This window comes from Ictalurus punctatus, chromosome 4 (genome assembly GCF_001660625.3).
Source record: "Ictalurus punctatus breed USDA103 chromosome 4, Coco_2.0, whole genome shotgun sequence".
Taxonomy (NCBI): Eukaryota; Metazoa; Chordata; class Actinopteri; order Siluriformes; family Ictaluridae; genus Ictalurus; species Ictalurus punctatus.
Window position 1 is genome coordinate 34,949,392 of NC_071284.1, and position 22,179 is coordinate 34,971,570.

Here is a 22,179-nt window from a genome sequence, read left to right on the forward strand (position 1 = left end):
ATGCATTATTACACCGCAAGTATAAATGCTGATAAAAGGCAGATGAGATGCATCAAAAAACTGCAATGGAAATGTAACAAAACTGACTTTTATTACATACTAATATTAATATTACTAATACTACATCATGACTTTAAGATTCCTAATTATTTTATGGTACTGCACAATCATTTTGAAAAGCTTATTGAATGTGTTATAAAGTTTGTTCATGTTTTAAGCACAGAAACCTTCAGTATACCAGAGCCATTTAAATATTACATCCATCACTGTAGTCAATAACAGATTATTAATAAACGAGGATGTCCAACATGACAATGAGATATAACATAAGTTGTCGAGCCCGATATGTATATTATAAATGATGTATATTAGAAATGAATTGATAATAGCTGTTCACCTCAGTGTCTCCAGTGTACAGTGTGGATCCTGTAGTACATCAGTGAGCAGCTTCACTCCTGATGCTCCAGGGTCGTTCCCTCTGAGATCCAGCTCTATCAGGTGTGATGATTTCAGAGCTTCAGCCAGAGCAGCGTATCCTTCCTCTGTTATATTATTGTCAGTTACACTAGGGGGGGGGAATAAAAAAAATTATTTTACTGTCCACTTTATCCCAAATATTGTACAAAATAAATACATATGATTTTAGACATTAGACATTAAAGATGTGTGATGTTATTTCAAAATTTTATCTATTTTTACTGTTTATATATTAACCCTAGATTGTCACTGAATGGAGCATGTATGAATTACTTGGTTGCAATTAACAAATCGTTATTATAATAATTCAGTGTTTGACTGAGTGCTACTTCAAAAACATGTAAATAAAATAAAAGTAGTATTTACGGATAAAAGCATTTCATGACACTTTCACGTGTTTTAAGAAATTACAATGACATACTTGAGTTTTTGTAGGACACAGAGTGAATTCTGTAGTAGATTAGAGATCTGCTTCATTCCCGAGTCTCCTGCTTTATTCTCGCTCAGATCCAGCTCCAAGAGATGTGAGGGGTTTTCTTCCAGAGCTGTAGCCAAAGCAGCACAGCCTTCAGCTTCTACACTGCAGTTACACAGTCTGCAGAGGGAAAGAAGGAAATACAATGAACAGATTTCATCTCATTTGGTAAATGATGTCATATTTCAATTCATTTCTTTAACAGTTATCTTATAATTACATCAATATGACATTTACTTTGGAATATAATGTTTACATTTTGCATACACACTTAAACACCTTTTAGTTAAATATAAATCTAATAATCCATTTTTTTTAATCAAACCCTGCTGTTTAATCATATTGTGTTCTAGTTTAGTCAGTTTTTCCTGATCTCTTTACCAGACTTGAACGTGGAGAATATGGAAAATCAGAAATGTATTAACAGCATTAAAGTCTGCAGAACACGTCCTTATTTTTATTACACGTAATTCTGCAGTCATTTAAACTGGTATATTAAAAATTTACAAATAAAATTACTAATAATTATTAATAAAAATGTATTAATAATTTACGCTTCACTGTGGCTATTCAATAAATTTAGAATTATTGAAGGATTAGACGTCATTTCAGATGTTACTTCACCTGATTATTGTGAGTCGAGACTGTGGAGTCTTCAGTCCAGCAGAAAGCTGAGTGACTCCTGAATCCTGCAGACTGTTGTTGCTCAGGTCCAGCTCTCTCAGCTGGGAATACTCAGAGCTGAGAACTTCCGCAAGAGCTGAACAGCTTCCAGCAGTTATGAGACATGTTTTGAGCCTAAAGATGAAGTTAGAGGAAGGAAGGCCAACAATAAACTTACAAATTCAGCACAGTAAACTCTATATACCTAAATATACTATATACCAAAATTCACCCATATTTTACTTGTTTTTAATCTGACCTGAATAAATATTCATAACAGAACTGAAGTTACCTCAGAATCTCCAGTTTACACTGAGGACTCTTCAGTCCAGCAGAAAGCCGAGTGACTCCTGAATCCTGCAGACTGTTGTTGCTCAGGTCCAGCTCTCTCACACTACAGGACTTTAAGTTGAGAACGCTGGCTAAAGCTGAACAGCTCTCCTCAGTCAGGTTACATTTATTCAGCCTACATATGAGATATTGTGTTAGCAGAGCTACACACTCCATCTTCATTCTGCACGTCATTTTATTATCATGTGCACCAAAGTACGTATTCTGGGTTCATCTGGGGCATTAGTGGTCTTTAGTGGTCATTTCTAACAAATTCAATTAATTTATTCGTCTTTTAATGTGTCTTGTCTGTTATGTCTTAGTTTAAATCTTGTTTTAAGATTTAATTGAAAATGTCAAACATGTTGATCATTTCTATTCTTCTGTTACTTTCTAGTTTCAGTAGCGTAACACATTCCAGTGATGTAACAGGACCCAGGTGTTTCTATAATGTTGTTTCATCAATTATAGAAAACAAATAAAGTAATTAAAAATACATTAAAAATCAATTTGTGCATACTTAACAGCAGGTCCCAGTAGAAAACATTTTATTAATAAAACTCTGCGGATAGCAATGCATGAAAGAAAATACTTACCTAATTTTCTGAAATTTACAATGTGAGTCTTCCAGTAGAGCCGAGAGCTTCTCCACTCCCGAGTCTCCTGTTTCCATCATGCTCAGATCCAGCTCTTTCTGGAGTAAAGAATTTTTACCTAAAACAGAATCTAGCCAGGTACAGGCCTCTTGTGCAGCAGGACTTTTCAATAAACTGCAAAAAGTAATAAATAAATAAATAAAACGTTCTTGATGTTTCCAGAATAAGAGACCCATATTAACAAGAACAGTACGGCTTCTTCTGGTTCTCTCATGATAACTTCTCTTTAAAATTAAATGAAATCGTTATTGTATGAAATACACTGGAGAAAAAAATTAGAACGAGTCTAATAAACTGTAAATTGCAGTCAAATAAATCAAAGTTCTTTGCACAGTATTCATTTATGTTTCATAGTTATATAATTGTCCTTGTTCATAGAAGAATCACCTCAGTGTCTCCAGTGTACAGTGTGGATCCTGTAGTACATCAGTGAGCAGCTTCACTCCTGATGCTCCAGGGTCGTTCCCTCTGAGATCCAGCTCTATCAGGTGTGATGATTTCAGAGCTTCAGCCAGAGCAGCGTATCCTTCCTCTGTTATACTGCAGTCTGAAAGTCTGTGCAAAATATTATCATAGAGGATATAGAATAAAATGGATGAACATCTAAAGAAGCAATATAAAATTAAGAAGCTCTCTGGCACACTGAGAAACACGGCACTTCTAATTATAATATTGTATTAAAACCAATTAATTGATAATGTTTTTATTTATATACTGAAGATAAGATGGTCAAAATTAAGCATTTGGCATAATGCACATTAATGAAACAATATGCAGTGAGAAAGGATAAACATTACTTTCTTTAACTGACATCTAAATGAGAATTACAACAAAAGAATTACAAAATAATTCAATCATCAACAGGATAAAAGACCCGAGAACTACAGCACTGTACAGATCTCATAGGCACATTTAAAGAAATGCTGACAAGAAATAAGGAAAGATGCTTTAAAATATGAAATTTCTAAGCAAAGAATTGACTTTTACCTTCTAATGTTTACGTGCATGTTGAAGAAGCTGCCACAGCTTTTCTGCAGATTTTACATTTTTTACTTAGTAGGCTTGTGCAATATAATGATATTATCATATTATCATCTCTCCATGAAATTACATTGCCACAGTATTCTGTCAGGTTTATTGCTGATTATATAATATTACCAGACTTGCCAAACATTCTACACTTTGCACTGGAGCTCCTGTGAGGGTGTGTAATCCACACACACACACACACACATATTTTTCTGTAGAACAATGAGGAATAAACGCCACCACTCAGCCTTCAACTCTGGGATGTTGGTGGGTTTCCTCACATAAACTGCTTGCGTCAGAATCTTCTATAACATTTCTATTGGATCAAGGTCAGTAATTTGACTCTGCCATTCCAAAACTTTAACTTTATTCTTCTTTAACCGCTCTTTGGTAGAACGACTTGTGTGTTTAGGATCATTGTCTTGCTGCATGACCCACTTTCTCTTCAGATTCAGTTCATGGACAGATGTCCTGATATTTTCCTTTAGAAATCACTGGTATCATTCCGAATTCATTGCTTCATCAGTGATGGCAAGTCTTCCTGGCCCAGATGCACCAAAACAGGTCCAAACCATGACACTACCACCACCATGTTTCACAGATGAGACAAGGTTCTTATGTTGGAATGCAGTGTTTTCCTTTCTCCGAACATAATGCTTCTCATTTAAACCAAAAAGTTCTATTTTGGACTCAACCGTTCACAATACATTTTTCCAAGAGCATTTTGTCTTGTCCATGTGATCTTTAGCAAACTGCAGATGGGAAGCAATGTTCTTTTAGGAGATCAGTGGCTTTCTCCTTGTAACCTTGCCATGCACACCATCGTTGTTCAGTGTTCTCCTGATGGTGGACTCATGAGCATTAACATTAGCCAATGAGAGAGAGGCCTTTAGTTGCTTAGAAGTTACCCTGGGTTCCTTTGGGACCTCATGGACTATTACACGTTTTGCTCTTGAAGTGATCTTTGTTGGTCTCCACTCCTGGGGAGGGATTGGTGGAGTCCAAACATTTTTAGACATGGTTTTGTGACGTTTTCCAGCCTTTTTCTGAGGTCCTCAGAAATCTCCTTTGTTTGTGCCATGAAACACTTCCACAAACACATGTTGTGAAGATCAGACTCTGATAGATCCCTGTTCTTTAAATAAAACAGGACGCTCACTCACTCACACCTGATCATCATCCCACTGACTGAAAACATCTGATTCTAATTTCACCTTCAAATTAACTGCTAATCCTAGAGGTTCACATACTTTTGCCACTCGTAGATATGTACTATTGGATAATTTCCCTCAATAAATAAATGAACAAGTTTAATATTTTTGTCTCATTTGTTTAACTGGGTTCTCTTTATCTACTTTTAGGACTGGTGTGAAAATCTGATGATGTTTAAGCTCTTATTTATGAAGATATATAGAAAATTCTAAAGGGTTCACAAACTTTCAAGCACCACTGTAAATCAGAATCATATTCAGAATGTTCAGTAGTATGGTTTTTTTTTATCCGTTTTCAAAAACACATTTAAAGTTAAAGTAAAAAATCTGATTTGTCTGATATGTTAAGCTCTAAATTGGATAATAAGAACAACTAATTATGCTTAAGCTTCAAAAGCAGAAAAAATAACCTAATATGTAACATCCACACACTGTAATCATCACTGATAGGCTTTTACATTATTTTTATTAGTAGTAGTACTATTGCACTCCTTATAGAAATGACTGCACCAAATACGTTTCTGATGTAAACACTGCCAAAACTATGAGTTGTGTTAATGAAATATTCATAAATTTTTAATGTCCTCAATTGTATATGAACCCCATTTTTATAGCCATATTGTGTGTGTATGTGTGTGTATATATATATATATATATATATATATATATATATATATATATATATATATATATATATATATATATATATATATATATATATATATTCAATGTGGCTTGAATTGATTTATTAATGGGGATCTTGCTGTGTAGAGATCCGAGAGGCGTAATTTTCGCATATCCAATCCATCCCTTGGCATGTTTTTGGGAGGTAGAAGGAAACTGGGAAACCTTACTTAGTACCTTTTAAATAAATTGCAGTGTTATAATTATGAAAATAATAATAACAATAATAGTACACACGTAAGTCTCTCAGGTCTGCAGTGTGGATCCTTCAGTAGAACAGAGAGCTGCTTCACTCTTGAGTCTCCAGATATTTTTCCACTCAGATCCAGTTCTCTCTGCAGTAAGGGGGTTGTACCTAAAACTTCAGTCAGATATTTACAGGCTTCCTCTGCTTCAGCACTTTTCAACAGTCTGTGAAGGGATAAAAAGTTTACACTATTATCAATATCGAGAGTATTATTCATACTTTTTTTTCACCAAAACTGGCTCAGAACATTGTGATGCCATGCTGGCAAAAAATTATTAAACGATTTTTGATAGACCAAACCGCTTTTAAATAATACACAAAAAAATTAAACAGCGAGGAAGTCAAAAAGTATGTGAAGCTATATCTCCGTAATGCATTAGCGTACTCAGACTAAACGTAATATAAGACAGAGCCGTCATGACTTGAGGTTAGCTGCAGAGTTTTAGAACAGCACCACCTTGTGGTTAAAAATTATAATGCAATTTTTAAAAATACTAATACCTTGCGTCATGCCAAGATCAATGATAACAATTAAGCCATGAAACTTGCTGTCTGCCATTTTTAAATGTTTAAAAACCTACTTTTTTTAACTCCTCCAAGACTGTTTGTCTGATTTTTGCAGAAAAAAAACTTAAATTCACCTTTATTTGTCAGATCATTCTCGAATAACAGTAAAACAATTTGACTATGAGCACACCGAATTACATTGCGTAATTTCTCCAACTCTGTTTTTTGACCTATTAAGAAAATCAACCAGTAGTTGTCTTGTGATCGACTGGTTGATCGTGTTCAACGTAATGAGCACCCCTGTGTTAGAGTATTACAATGGATTTTGTATTGAAGTAATAAACCTCAGTACATATTGCTTACCTCAGTGTCTCCAGTGTACAGTGTGGATCCTGTAGTACATCAGTGAGCAGCTTCACTCCTGATGCTCCAGGGTCGTTCCCTCTGAGATCCAGCTCTATCAGGTGTGATGATTTCAGAGCTTCAGCCAGAGCAGCGTATCCTTCCTCTGTTATATTACAATCTGAAAGTCTAAGAGGACGAAGTCTTTTGTTATTTAATCATGAAGGAGATCACACCATGAAATCTAACCTTATCTTTTTGATAGGATTCATACAAATGTGATTCGCAATTATGCACATCACAAAAAACATTTACACAAAATCTGTTTAGGGTTTTTGGTTTTAGTATAATTACATATAATTATGACAAATTTTTCACTCAGTTCTTTCATTGTTTGACATTTACAGCATCATTAATATATTAAGACATCATTTTTATATAGTTTATTTTATTTCAGTGTGTGTTTGGTCAGAATTAAAGTGAAAATACAGTGGGTTCTGTCATTTGGACATGTAATGTTCAAACATGTCTAGCCATTAACCTTAAATTTGTTTTCCAAACACATCATTCAGTGTTCATTTCTGGTATAAAAGGGATAAGCAACATTTCTGCTGAAGTCTACTCAACAGGAGAGAAGAACTGACCTCAGTTTCTCCAGGTTACAGTTTGGACTCTTCAGTCCAGCACAAAGCAGCTTCACTCCTGAGTCCTCCAGAGGATTACTGCTCAGATCCACCTCAGTCAGCTTGGAGGATTCTGAGCTGAGAACTGTGTGTAAAGCCGAGCAGCTTCTCTCTGTCAGGTTACACTCGCTGAGCCTGAAAGGAGAAAATGTCACATCAGAAAATGTATCAGATGTTGGTATCGGTACCAGTATCAGTAACAACGCTTCCCTATTTAGGATGAATGAATTATAAAGAGTAGTTAGGCGTATTGCTGTGAAATCCACTCAGAACAGCTCCTCTCATTCCTAAACACGGAGTTTAATAGAGAAACAGCTTTTACTTACAGAACTCTTTTGGCTTCCCGGACGACTGGTAGCAGTCTCTTAAAGCATTCATCTGACTTTATGAAATTCTGTAGCTCAAACACTTCCAGATCCTCCTCTGATGTCAGCAACACAAAGACCAGAGCAGACCACTGAGCAGGTGAGAGTTCAGCTTCAGAGAGACGTCCTGAGCTCATGCGGCTTTGGATCTCTTTCACTAGTGAATCATCATGTAACTCGTTCAGACAGTAGAACAGATTGATGGATCTCTCTGGAGATGGATTGTGTTCAAACTTGGACTTGATGTACTCAACTATGTCCTTCTGACAGTCAGAGCTGTTTCCTTTGTGTGTCAGCAGACCTCGAATGAGCTTCTGATTAGACTCCACTGAGAGGCCCAGAAGGAAGCGGAGGAAAAGATCCAAGTGTCCGTTGTCACTCTGTAAGGCCTGATCCACTGCACGCTTGAGGAAGTCAGACATTTCTGATATGTTGAGAAGACCAGAAAGATCAGTGGTTTGTTCTTTTGTTGGGTTTTTGTCAAGGAAGCAGAGAAATGCATATAATGCAGCCAAAAACTCCTGAACACTCAGATGCACAAAGCTGAACATCTTCCCCAGGTGGAGTCCAGACTCTGCTCTGAAGATTTGGGTACACACTCCTGAGTACACTGCCACTTCTCTGACATCAACGCCACACTCTCTCAGGTCTTCCTCGTAGAACATCAGGTTTCCTTTCTCCAGCTGTTGGAAAGCCAGTTTTCCCAGTGCCAGGATACTCGCTCTGGCCTGGGGAAGCTCAAGGTCACATTTCTGATGGTACTTTTGGTCCTTGTGTTTGATCTGAAAGACCAGGAAGTGTGTGAACATTTGAGTCAGAGTCTTGGGGATCTCTCCACTCTCTGCTTCACCCAACATTCTCTCTAGAACAGTGGCTGAGATCCAGCAGAAGACTGGGATGTGACACATGATGTAGAGGCTTCTGGAAGACTTCATGTGTGAGATGATTTTATTGGCCAGGCTCTGATCACTGATCCTCTTCCTGAAGTACTCCTCTTTCTGAGGATCACTGAACCCTCGTACCTCTGTTACCTGGGCTACACACTCAAGAGGGATCTGATTGGCTGCTGCTGGTCGAGTGGTTATCCAGAGGTGAGCAGAGGGAAGCAGATTCCCCTTGATGAGGTTCGTCAGCAGCACATCCACTGAGACTGACTCGGTCACATCACTCAACATCTCATTCTTCTGGAAATTTAGAGGAAGTCGACACTCATCCAGACCATCAAAGATGAACAGGACTTTGTAGGTGTCACTGTCTATTACTTCCAAGTCCTTAATGTCAGGGAAAAACTGATGAAGAAGGCTCATCAGACTGAAGGTCCCCTGCTTCACCAAATTCAGCTCTCTAAAGGGAAGTGGAAACACGAAGGTGACGTCCTGATTCTCTTTCCCTTCAGCCCAGTCCAGAATGATCTTCTGCACAGAGACCGTTTTTCCAATTCCAGCTACTCCTTTAGTCAGAACACTTCTGATGGACTTGTCTTTAAAGAGATCATTACATTTGATGGGTGTCTCCTCTGCTGCTGGTCTCCTGGACGCTGTCTCAATCTGTCTCACCTCATGTTCTTTATTGACGTCTCCACTCCCACCCTCTGTGACGTAGAGCTCTGTGTAGATCTGATTCAGAAGTGCTGATGTCCCATGCTGTGAGATTCCTTCATTAATTCTTTTACATTTATCTAGAAGTCTGGATTTGAGCTTTCGCTGATACACAGAGGCCAGCTCTAACAAACAGGAAAAATGTGATGGTCATTATTGTAATGTATGGATACTATCCACAGTGTGAAGATCAATATTAGTCACAAACTGGAATTCATTCCTAATAAATACATAAATATGATGTAAAAGAACCAAAACATTAGGATTATCTCTGGGTCATTTATTTGTTTAAAAAACTGTATTCATTAGGATAAAAATCAGTATGAAAACATAGACCAGTGGAACAGTGTGTAATTTAAAGTGACAGAATATTGTAATAATCTAAAGCTCTTACTGATCTGCAGTGTGTGAGCGAGATCTTTCTGCTTCATGTTCTTCAGGATGTGCAGTGTGATCTTCAGCACACCCTCTCTGAAACAGTGCAGATCCTGCTCCTCCTCCTTCTCAGAGCATGCTGGGAAATCAGCACTCAGTAGCTCCTTGAACCTGTTCAGCTCCTTCTTCAACAGAGTGATGACTTTGTGCTCCAGCTCCTAATGAAAAAATATAATAAAATAAAATGCCAAAAAAAATGCTACATAATGTGATTTTATACTACTGAGCCGTTGAATTCTGGATTGTGATTGGTCAGAAGGTGTTTTCTATAACACCAATTTTCTATAACAGTAGCTCTGACAGCAGAGCAGCTGCAAATTACAGGTTATCCTAATATGTTATCGTTTCTATAGTAACAGCTCATTCACAGGGACTCGTACGGGATTTTCCGCATAAACATATTGAAGTGTGTGTAGCTGTTGATATGGTGAAGTTTTCTGTGAGGAGATGTTTATTTAGCATTCATGGAAGGAGCTTCATCATTAATGCTTTTTTGCAGTCAGAGGTAATGCTGTGACTAAGTTTTCCTACATGGGAAAGTCTTCAGCAAAGATGAGTTTACACTTTGAAGTAGAAGTCAATAAATTCCAACAGGTTGAAATTCTCTAATCACTCATACAAATTTTACATTTATTTTAAAATTAATATAAATTTAAAATGTATATCCTGAATTTATATTATATATATATTATATATGAATTTATTATATATTTCTGTAAAGCTGCTTTGTGACAATGTCCATTGTTAAAAGTGATTTACAAATAAAATGGAATTTAATTTAATAAAAGTTTGGAAAACTATCAATAATTTTAATCTACTTTTTAATTTAAAAAAAAATGCACCATAAATATATTATCAAATTAATAAATGAAGGAAAGTGAATATGCCTAATTTATTATTGAACTTTTCCACTGTTAGACAAACACACACACACCTTGAATATGGACTCCACTGAATTTCTGCAGCTGATTTCTGACTTCTGCTTTGGGGTTCTGTGAATAAACAAACATTGTGTTACATTAATAGCACCACACTTCCACAGCTCGGATTCACTCACTAATAATTCTTACTGTTCGGTCAGATTTCTTTGCTCATTCGTTGTGATGCTGCACTGATCTAGTTTTAGGTCAGCTGTGTAGAGAGTCATGGCAAAACTCGGATCCCAGGGTTCTCACGGTTCCTTTCAAAGTGTTTGCCTATTCATTTTATTTTATGGTTTGGACTGTTGCACAGAGACATGACTTCATGCATTGTGCTGCTACCATCTGCATATATGTAAGCATGTATGTGTATATACAGTATATATACACACACACACACACACACAACAACTACACACTTGGGATTCATTTCTAAAGATGTATACAAGGATGAACGAAGGATGGAGGATTACATTTCCACAGAGGATGTTTGCTATTCATGAAAATAATACGTACTTTTTACATGACGTCAGGCAACTTCCGTTCTGACTCGAAGCGGTGAATGTTTACTTTCACCAGCATAGTGGAATGCTAGTGCCACCAGCATGGAGGTCACCCAGTCCATTGTACATCTGCCTCAATTATGGCTAGATGATGTACAACGACTTGCACACAAATGTTCGCTTACGATACATTTCAAACCTACTAAGATCACAAATTCTTCATTGAGCAGTACCTGCTTGATTAGGAAGGTAATAGTTTTTGTCTTTTCTAGCCCTTATGTTAGCGAACGTGCAAAGATAATGGTAGTTTATATTACCAGTCTGTTAGCTTTCTATTTTGTAAATAGAAAGTGTTATCTTTTTGAATGAGCTTAAATGGGCTTTGGCCCAGAGAAGACGGCGGCGTTTCTGGATCATGTTCACACATGGCTTCTTCTTTGCATGATAGAGCTTTAACCAGCGTTTGTGGATGGCACGGTGAAAACTGTTTTCACAGATAAGGAGTTCTGGAGGTGTTTCAGAGCCCATGCAGTGATTTCCATTACAGAATCATGACTGTTTTAAGGCAGTGCCGCCTGAGGGCCCAAAGATCACTGGCATGCAGTACTGATTTTCACCCTTGTCCCTTTCTCCAGATTCTCAGAATCTTTTGATGATATTACGTCCTGTAGATGATGAGATATTCATAGTCTACACAATTTTACGTTGAGGAACATTATTCTGAAATTGTTCCACAAATTGTAGACGTAGTTTTTCGCAGATTGGTGAACCTCTGCCCATCTTTACTTCTGAAAGACTCCGCCTCTCTAAGATACTCTTTGTATACCTAATCATCTTACTGACCTGTTCACAATTAACCTCCAGCTGCTTCTTTTTACTAGCACTTACTTTTCCAGCCTTTTGTTGCCCTGTCCCAACTTTTTTTGAGACGTGTTGCGGCCATCAAATTCAAAATTACCTTATTTTTTTTTACTTAAAATGGTACATTTCCTCAGTTTAAACATCGGATATGTTTTCTATGCTCTATTGTGAATAAAATATGGGTTTACAAGATTTGCAAATCATTGCATTTTGTTTTTATTTGCATTTTACACAGCGTCCCAACTTTTTTGGAATTGGGCTTGTGTGTGTATACATATCATATATATAAATAATGTATGTGTATAACTTTTTCGGGGTTGTATATTGGAAATGATCAATAATGTTACCAAAAGAACTCAATTGTAAATACATAAACATTATTAGTCTTAGCTTTACCTTTTGTATTTAGATTTGTTGTTGAGTATTCCTGCAACTCCTCTCCAGGTAATCCGATTCGGCATTATTACAGCACTGGGTGGTAAAGAGATAAGCAGAATTTTTTTAAATGCTAACAAATCTTTTTGCATTCATTTTTAGTAGTAGAATCATTCATATTATTACAAACCACAGCTCAGCTGCAAGACATCATGATTAAATTTTAAATCCAGTATAAAATTGTCTTTCCATGAGGCTAAAAATGAACAAGAGTGTAATGATCAAGAGGAAGAGGTAATACCTTTCCTGAGAGGCTGTTCCTTCTTTAAAGTGGATAGAGAGTGGCTTGGACTGGTCACTCTTAAAGGACACACAGCTGGATACAGGAGAATTTGGCCTTTTCCCAGTTCCACTACAGAATAGAGAGTGTCTTAGCAAGTTTATCTTCTAAAGGCTCACAATTTCAATGAATCTTTCATGCTGTTAAATTAGAGTACACTCCAAATTATGTTATAGCAGAAATAAATGCTAATGGAACCATTGAAAGAAACTAGCTGCCACATCTGCATACAGAGATTCCCCTCCTCACCACCAGGGGATTGTGTGATGAGCCTTTTTTCTTCTTTCAGGTCATTATTTCTTTTCACACATGATTTCTTCAACATTATTACCCGTCTGTGCCTGTCCTCTGTCACACTCTCTGTGACTTCACCTCTCTCTGCTGTGGATTATCTCTAGCTTGTTCTTTTCAACAACATTACAGTTTAAAGTTTCTTGTACTGTGTTTTGGTGCATTTGCAGAGTAAACTGCACATGGATTCTTAAATCTCATAGGTTTGCAGACTGGAACCGTGGTATAAGCTGGTAGAAATTAAAATATCTTTGTTAAATATAAGTGTGCAACAATTATTGGCACCCCATGATTTCATACAAGAAAAATATATTTGAAGTATATTCCCATTGATATTTTACATTTTTTAGTACACCTGGGTGAGTAGGAACAGGAAATTGTTCAACCATGACTTCGTGTTTCACAGGGGTATAACTATGAGGTAACACACAGGCCAAAATCCCTTAGTCATTCATAACAATGGGTAAGAGTGAGGAATATAGCTGTGATGTGCGGCAAAAGGTTGTTGAGCTTCACACAATGGGGCGTGTCTATAAGAAAATAGCACAAGTATTGAAAACGCCCATTTCCACCATCAGGGCAATAATTAAGAAGTTCCAGTCGACTGGAAATGTTATGAATCGATCTGGAATTGGACGTGTGTCTATATCGTCTCAACACACTGAAGAGGACGGTTCGAGTGGATAAAACATCTCCAAGGATCACAGCTGGAGAACTGCAGGAGTTAGTTGTGTCTTGGGGTCAGAAAGTCTCCAAAACTACAATCTGAAGTCACCGACATCACCACAAGCTGTTTGGAAGGGTTTCAAGAAAAAAGCCTCTACTCTCATCCAAAAACAAACTCGAGCATCTTCAGCGTGCAGACACTACCGGAACTTCACATGGGATCGGATTCTACGGTCAGATGAAACCAGAATAGAGCGTTTTGGTAATAAACACAGAGGTGGTTTTGGAGCACACAGAGAGGTAGCCGTATGGAAAAGTACCTCATGCCCACGGTTAAATATGGAGGAGGATCTTTAATGTTTTGGGGCTGTTTTTCTGCCAGAGGACCTGGACATTTTGTTAGGATACATGGCATCATGGACTCCATCAAATATCAAGAGATATTAAATGAAACCTGACTGTCTCTGACAGAAGGCAGAAAAATCAACACAAAAATGGTTTACTGACCACAAAATCAAGGTCCTGCCATGACCATCCCAGTCCCCTGACCTGAACCACATAGAAAACTTGTGGGGTGAACTGAAGAGGAGAGTCCACCAGCGTTTGAAGGATCTGGAGAGATTCTGTATGGAGGAACGGTCTCAGATCCCTTGCCATGTATTCTCCAACCTCATCTGGCGTTATAGGAGAAGACTCAGAGCTGTTATGTTGGCAAAGGGAGCTAGCACAAAGTATTGACTAAAAGCCAGTAATTATTGCACACCTATATTTAACAAAGATATTTTTATAAACCTGTGTTGTTTTCAATTGTTTGATATCCATGAGAGCAGAGTATTTTTGTGATTTTTTAAAAACAAAATATCAACAGGTTAAACAATAAAGACAATTTTTGCAGCATTCTTTGCTCATATTTACCAAGGGTGCCAATATTAGTGAAGAGCACTGTATTCCCACTTAAGGTGATTTGATTCAGTACTGGGTGGTAAAGAGATCAGCAGAAGTTTATAATTGCTAACAAGGATTTACACATCAGTTTTAGTAACAGAATCACTTATTTATTCACTTGTTTAATAATAGAATCACTCATTTTATTACAAACCACAGATCAGCTGCAAGACACGATTGAATTTAAAATTCAGTATAAAATTGGACTTTCCGTGGTGCTAAAAATTAGCAGGAGTACGGTGATTAAGAGGAGGAGGTAATACCTTTCTTGAGAGGCTGTTTTATCATTAAAGTGGATAGAGAGTGGCTTTGACTGGTCACTCTTAAAGGACACACAGCTGGAAACAGGAGAATTTGGCCTTTTCCCAGTTTCACTAAAGAGTAGAGAGAAATGTCATTTAGTAAGTTTATCTTCTAAAGTCTTGCAATTAAAATACATTCAGAATCTTTTACACTGTTTAAAATACATTATATGGCCAAAAGTATGTGGACACCTGACATCACACCCATATGTGGTTCATTTCCAAACTGTTGGAAAGTACATAATTTCCAAAAGTTGGAAGTACATAATTATATTGAATGTCTTTGCATGCTGTAGCATTACAATTTCCTTTCACTGGAACTAAGAGACCCAAACCTGTTCCAGCATGACAATGCCCCTGTACACAAAGTGAGCTCCATTTGCCAAGATTGGAGTGGAAGAACTCGGGAGTCCTGCCCAGAGCCCTGACCTCAACCCCACTGAACACCTTTGGGATGAACTGGAACACTGGTTGCACCACATTTCTCAATATCAGTGCCTGACCTCACTAATGCTCTTGTGACTGGATGGACAAATCCCCACAGCCAACAAGATCTTTTGGCTGCTCCTGTTAGGGATCACCACAGCGGATCACCTTCCATAGTCCGCATATTGATTTGGCACAGGTTTTACAACGGATGATGTCCTCCCCAATTATCCAGGCTTGTGACCAGCACTGAGAGTGGTGAGAGTGCCGCATGCTAGTCACTAGTCCACCAGGGCACCCAGAAAATTCTGCTCAGCCTCGCTCCAAAACCTAGAGGAAAGCCTTCCCAGATGAGATGAGGTTATAATTACAGCAAAGGAGAACTAAATCTGAAATGATATGTTCAACAACAACATATGGGTGTGATGGTCGGGGTCCCCAAACCTTTCGCTTTAGAGTGTAACATCTAGGAACTCCAAATGGTGATAAAACAAATACAAATACTGATGGCACCATTAAAAGAGACTAACTGTTACATCTGCAAACAGGTATTCCCCTCCTCACCACCAGACATTCCGTTCATTTTCTGGTCATTATTTCTTTCCATACATGATTTCAGGACCGTTTTTAAAGTTGTCCTTACCCATCTGTGCCTGTCCTCTCTGGTTTAAAAATGTGTACTTGTTTAAACCATCACGTATGAGAAAGCTTAACCTTGACATCCTTGAGGATGTTTGACATCTGAGGGATTATTATCAAACAGATTCTCTAGAGTTTATAATAAAACACGTCACTTCTGAGCTGTGATGTGAGACTCTTCTCGACTGCTAATATTCTCTCTCAGGGTAACTCGATTCAGCATTTTTATAGCACTGGGTGGTAAAGAGATCAGTAGAAGGCTACTAACATACTCAGAAGGCTTTAATATTTTTTACACATCATTTTTAGTAATTGAATCATTCATATTATTACAGACCACAGCTCTGTAGCAAGACATGATGATGATGCAATTTTAAACTCAGTATAAAATTTGATTTCCATGAGGCTAACAATTAACCAGATTAAAATGAGCAAGAGGAAGCAATAACAATACCTTTCTTGAGATGCTGTATTTTCATTAAAGTGGATAGAGAGTGGCATTGACTGGTCACTCTTAAAGGACAAACAGCTCGATACAGGAGAATCTGGCCTTTTCCCAGTTCCACTAAAGAGTAGAGAGAAATGTCTTTTAGCAGTTGTGTCTCCTAAAGTACTGAAATACACCATTTCCACTGGAGAACAGAGAGAATACTGTTTTAACAGATTCATGTAGTAAAATCTCACGATGCCCTCTGAAAACCTCACACTGGAAAAAAATTGAATAGGAAATAAAAATTTGTTTGAGATCTTTTTGTATCCTTCACTTGGTGCTGTGAGAGAACAAATAAGCAGTCTGGGTCTTTGTATGGATTACTCAAAAAATGTGTTCTGATCCTCAAGTCATAGTTATAGACAATATATCAAAATTTGACTAAAAACACATACAATAGTAGTTTCCATGTCTTTATCTAAGAATATTGAGTAATCACAGTGCAGGCTGGAAACAGGAAGTGAACTCTGTTCTACACCCTCTCCAAAAGTTAACCGGAGTCAGGTGGAGTCTCTTCAATTAAGGAGATGAGATTGGAAGAGGGGGTTGTTTGTACAGGTGCTTGGCCTTTTAAATAAATACACACAAAGTCTGGTTAAAGTCTGACAAATCAGTTCTACTCAATGACTACGTTTACATGCACAACAAATTCAGTTTAAGGTCTATATTCGGGTTGCAGCCATATTCCAAATACAATGTTCCTATGCATACAGGCATTGGAATATTCCTGTAAACATGACTGTTGTAAATGTGCCTGAGTTGCCATTCCTTAATATCTAGCCTACAGCTAAGCATTTGTTAGCACCCACAATTCCTTGCGGACTGAGCATGCGTACATATCTCCTTTCAGTGGATTTTCTGAATAAGCTGTTTACATGCAACAAATTTCAGACGAATTCCAGGGGTGGGAATCGCACTGCAGCGTTTACATGACTCAATACTAAATAGAATATTGCAATTCATACTGATGTGCATGTAAACGTAGCCATTGACAATTGATTAGTGTGAAAAAGAGGTGACATAAGAACCCGGAAAACTGTGAAAGTCTTTGTTTATGTGTCCACTGTTTATGTGTCCACTATCAGAAAAACACTGAACAAGAATGGTATTGGTGGAAGGACACCTGTTTGTGTGTTAACACTTCAGTCACATTGTGTTTGTCTATAAATTTGACATAGATAAAGAACACACCTCATTTTATAAATAACCAATAAAAAAAATCCTGGTGACTGCACAGAGTTCACAAATGTTTTCTTGTAACTGTACATAATTTTCTTGTGAATTTTCAGTTAATAGAATACTCCATCCGGAGTCCATCCTGAGAACACTGGACCTAAGGTGGAATACATGCCAGATGGGATGCCAGTTCATTGCAAGGCACCATGCACACACATATTCACAATGTGATTCACGCCTAGGGTGAATTTATCTCAGCCAGTCTGCATACTGGCATGTGAATAATTTATTTTTTAAAACTGTAATGAAAGTAAACACCACAGGAAGAAATATTTGAAATTCAGGACCCCCTGGTTATTCCTCATGGACCCCTAGGTATCCCCAGACCCCACTTTGAGCACCATGCCTTCAGGACAGGCAAAAGGCTTTTACATTTGAATGTATTATTAGTATGTATTCTATTGATTAACACCAATAATCTAGGCTCTGCAAATAGAAGATGATGTTTATAGGAAAAAAGGTCTAACAGAAACTATTCAACTGTATGTATTACACTGTTCTGTCCAGTAGCTGTTCTGTAATGACGTGTTGACATACAAGGTCAACATAGTGCTCATTATGATTCCATATTTAACTGTCAAAACACAAAATAAACATGTCCCTATGTTGTGACACAGGATTAACCAATCAGGACTACACTCAAACAGAGGAGAAAAAGAAGAGTGGATCTGGTCGCATAAGATAAATTGTTATTTTCTCCAGTTACTTGCACGTTACTTTAATCATTTCTGTGGAACTGTAATAAAGGTATTTTATGGCAATATTATTAATAGGGTATGATTGAGTAACAGTTGATACTGCATGGAATGATTAAATAACATATTTACATTGTCACAGCTCTTACTGAAATTTCATCAAAGTCATTCCTGGTAAACGCCACAGCCAACACTCGACGTGTTTATAATTTTTCTTTCTGACTTCACCTGCAGCAGTTAGGCGTTGATTTTAATCACTGTTTCAGCACTGTGAGACATGATCCCATTCACACTGTACAGTAGAGTGCGTGGAATATGTCCAGTCGACAGGTCTGCTGTGAAGATGGAATATCTCAAACGCTATTGTCTGTTTTAGAAATCAGTTAAAAATTCAATCACAATCCCTTCCCTGACTTCTTGTTTCAATTACTGAATAAAAATCATATAATTTCATGGGCTCTTTGAGGACATTCTCCAATAAAGATTAAAAAACAAAAGACAGACCAAGTCATATCCAAACCTGGTAATTCTTCTCACCACCACCACCAGATGTCTCTGTTTCACCTCTCACCTTTTCAGTTGTTAGTTCTTCTTACATTTACTACATATTTTTTAGAACTCATCGTAACTGGTCTTGATACTGTTGGAATTTTTTTTCAGTTAACCATTTTTTTTTTTGTTTAAACATATTTTTGCTTTTGTTTAAACACACACATGAACCTAAAGTGAAAAGTGACAAGTGTCTTATCACAGCAAACCAGTCACTCCATTTCCCAGGCTGCACCACCAACTACAATCATGGCCAAAGAGGACCACACTTCTGACACACTCTGACACACACACACACACACACACACACACACACACACACACACACACACACACACAGGTGTGTACATATTCACCTTCTCCAGAATTCTAATCACACACACCTGTTACCAATCTCACACACACACATTCACTCCACAGTATATAGAGACTGTTAGAACACAATGTCTTTGCGAAGTATACGCTTAGATGCTATTGTCTCTGTCGTTATCAAGCATTTCTAAGTGTTGATATTCTGGTTTTTACTTTGTTTACTCCATTGACCTCGAAGCTCGGTCTTGCCTGTTTTGACCCGTTTCCCTGATCGTATGACCCTTGCCTGTTTAACGTTGTGGATTTTTGAATTACCCTTTGGACGTGTTGTATTTGGATTAAACTTCATAACCTGCACTTGCTTCTGTCCGCGCCTCCTTTATGTGAAAGACACCCTCAAATGTGAAACATTTAAACATTCCAGCTCACTAATAGTTTTCAAACTTCCTCCCATTTCTTAACTAAAGACTTATTCTGTGATGTCTCACTAGAATGGGGACATGCAAATAATATATATAAATATATATCTATCTCTCTCTCTCTCTCTCTCTCTCTCTATATATATATTATATATATATATATATATATATATAGATAGATAGATAGATAGATAGATATAAATGCCCTCTTTACTTTAGAGCAGTCAATTACACTGTCAATGAAGTGTCTGGAGACTGAGATATTATATCACATTTTTGCATTCTAAATACTTACCTTTTAAACTTGCCCTGCTCCTCTTGATGATTCATTTTAGAGGCTCGGTTTTCCTCACACTCCCCTGACATTATTTCAGAAAGTCAAATGTCTTTTAGCATGAACATAGCTTCATCCTGGCATGAAAGGAAAAGGGGAATATGAAATTACATTTCTGATATATGCAGTCATTTTATGTGGCTATAAATTTAATTTACTTTAAATCCTTTAAAGTAATGTAAAGCATCATGTAAATACTGACGCTTACTTCTCTCTTCAACAGCCTCCACTTTAGTGACATGGGAGCTTAAATGATATGGGAGTTTCAATAAATGAAACTTATATCAAACTATATTAAACTTATAAGAACAGGAAATCCTAACCACCACACAGTAACCTGGAATCTTTCCTATTAATCAAAAGCCTTGAGGAATCAGCTACTGATGACAGAAACCCACTTACATAATTTACAATTATTAATAACTAACATTAAATCAACACATTGTTTAATTAATCTGATCTAATTAACAGAAAAATCACATCAGATCATGTAATTTGATATAATTTATGTATGTACCAGGGAATTTCCCCAGTGTGGGATCAATAAAGTTTTTATCTGATCTCTCTGGTTTTAATAGGAGAAATGTAAAGAGTTTAATATTTTGCATGAAAAACAATTTGAACACTGGAGCATCTCTTCGCTGTACGACACATTTCACTATAACTATAACACACCTGCACATATATACATACTCAATCATATTAAATATCTAGTATTTTTTCTACCTAAGGGTAGGTAATGTAAAGAATGTGTGTATGTACAAATAACATAATGCTAAAAAATTTTTGAGTACATATAAAGAGTGTGGGCTGCACAATTGGTGTAAAATATAGAGTTTCTTAGCTCTAAATGTCATACAGTTCTTTATAGAAATCAACTGAAATTAAAAGATACTTGGGGATTAAAAAGCATCGATTTATGAAGACAACAAAGTTGTAGCTGATTTTTACATATTGACCACCTCAGTCATGATCACCTTTTAGGCAAAATTTACATTTTCATTTTCAAGTAAAAAATAACTCATAAACCTTCTTAAGGAAATTAAAGCACAGTTCTCCAGTCGCTTATATGGTGGGTGTAGGATACACTGTGGGTACATTGTGGGTTTATCAGTCGGGATAGAATTATTAAAATTATATAATGAATTTCCGATCTGACACGAACGGTTTAGAGGCCTTCCACTTTTCGGTCTAAAATGGCGCCGAGTGCTGTATCTAAACAGGAAGTGACGTCGTGTTTATTTCTGCTTATTGTGTGTGTTAGAGATAAAGAAGAGAGAGTGGGAATCTGTCAGGAATTGTTATAATGAATATGAATATTATTCCCTCTTTAATAAATAACAGCTGTAAACTTTACACACTGTGTGTAAGATACACAGCAGGACACACGGGTCTGTTAACTTCCCTCAGGTTAAGTTACTGCGTCACACCGCGTTATTCAATAAAGATTAAAGTCAACTGTGGAAGAGAACACAGAAATGTTCTTCATTTAGTAAATAATCCTAAAACTGACATATTACAGCTTTATATTCATGTACTCACTGCGATTCTGTTCCAAAGAGCCTCGTGTTTTTCTCAACACAAAAATTATCTGCTTTCACTTTGACTTTTGAGTCATTTCCGGTGGAGAAAAGGCGGAGTTCAACTCTACTTCAACTCTACAAGCTCTCTCTCTCTCGCTCTCTCTAACAAACACACACACGCGCGCGCGCGCGCCGCTTCAGGTCACCCCACAGATTTTTAGATGGATTCAGGTCTGGACTCTGGCTAGGCCAATGAAAAACATTGATCTTCTTTTGGTTAACCCGTTCCTTTGTTGGTATGAATGTATGCTTTGGGTCATTGTCTTGCTAAAAGGGGAATTCCTTTTCATCTTCAGCTTACTAGAAGACAGCTGAATGTTTTATACTGTTGGTATTTGTACCTATTCATGATTACCCCACCTTGATAAAAGCCCCAGTTCTGGCTGAAAAAATCAGCCCTAAAGCATGACGCTCCCACCACCATGCTTCACCATGGGGATGGTGTTCTTTTGGTAAAGTACTTCTTCTTGTGATAAACAAAATTCCTTTTGGAATTATGGAATTATTATACCTTTTGGAATTGGTCTCATTAGATCGTAACACATTTTGCCACATAGTGTAGGGTGATTTATTTGAACTTAGATGTTTGGG

The 22,179-nt window shown here is 37.2% G+C and overlaps 2 protein-coding genes across 15 annotated transcripts in view; both read right to left on the bottom strand.

Annotated features, from left to right (window-relative positions):
- Positions 1-22,179, bottom strand: part of LOC108264148 (uncharacterized) — a 332,110-nt gene that overhangs the window by 9,095 nt on the left and 300,836 nt on the right. For 11 of the 14 annotated variants that reach the window (XM_053678258.1, XM_053678251.1, XM_053678250.1 and 8 more), the window contains 9 exons: positions 7,266-7,439; positions 6,643-6,810; positions 5,763-5,936; positions 2,989-3,156; positions 2,542-2,715; positions 1,908-2,081; positions 1,577-1,750; positions 899-1,072; positions 398-565 (listed from right to left, as the gene is read on the bottom strand). The exons of 1 other annotated variant lie outside the window; for it this stretch is intronic. In XM_053678258.1, coding sequence (XP_053534233.1) covers positions 398-565; positions 899-1,072; positions 1,577-1,750; positions 1,908-2,081; positions 2,542-2,715; positions 2,989-3,156; positions 5,763-5,936; positions 6,643-6,810; positions 7,266-7,439 — 1,548 coding nt within the window. The remainder of the gene's footprint in view (positions 1-397; positions 566-898; positions 1,073-1,576; positions 1,751-1,907; positions 2,082-2,541; positions 2,716-2,988; positions 3,157-5,762; positions 5,937-6,642; positions 6,811-7,265; positions 7,440-22,179) is intronic. 2 more of the 14 variants (XM_053678253.1, XM_053678252.1) reach the window with 2 other exon arrangements.
- Positions 7,627-21,687, bottom strand: LOC128629573 (protein NLRC3). Its single transcript, XM_053678295.1, has 9 exons — positions 21,548-21,687; positions 19,967-20,082; positions 16,425-16,535; positions 14,867-14,977; positions 12,663-12,773; positions 12,383-12,457; positions 10,637-10,694; positions 9,662-9,860; positions 7,627-9,392 (listed from the first exon to the last, which is right to left on the bottom strand). Exons 2-9 carry the CDS (start codon positions 20,035-20,037, stop codon positions 7,627-7,629), a joined length of 2,502 nt encoding a protein of 833 aa, XP_053534270.1. The 5' UTR covers positions 20,038-20,082; positions 21,548-21,687.

What these genes read in the sequence shown, in the direction of transcription:
- LOC128629573 (XM_053678295.1), bottom strand. Translation starts at nt 20,037, where the DNA reads ATGTCAGGGGAGTGTGAGGAAAACCGAGCCTCTAAAATGAATCATCAA. An exon ending in GGAACAGCCTCTCAGGAAAG is followed by an intron (nt 12,458 to 12,662) that starts GTATTACCTCTT and finishes TTTACCACCCAG; the next exon opens with TGCTGTAATAATGCCGAATC. An exon ending in AACAAATCTAAATACAAAAG is followed by an intron (nt 10,695 to 12,382) that starts GTAAAGCTAAGA and finishes GTTTATTCACAG; the next exon opens with AACCCCAAAGCAGAAGTCAG.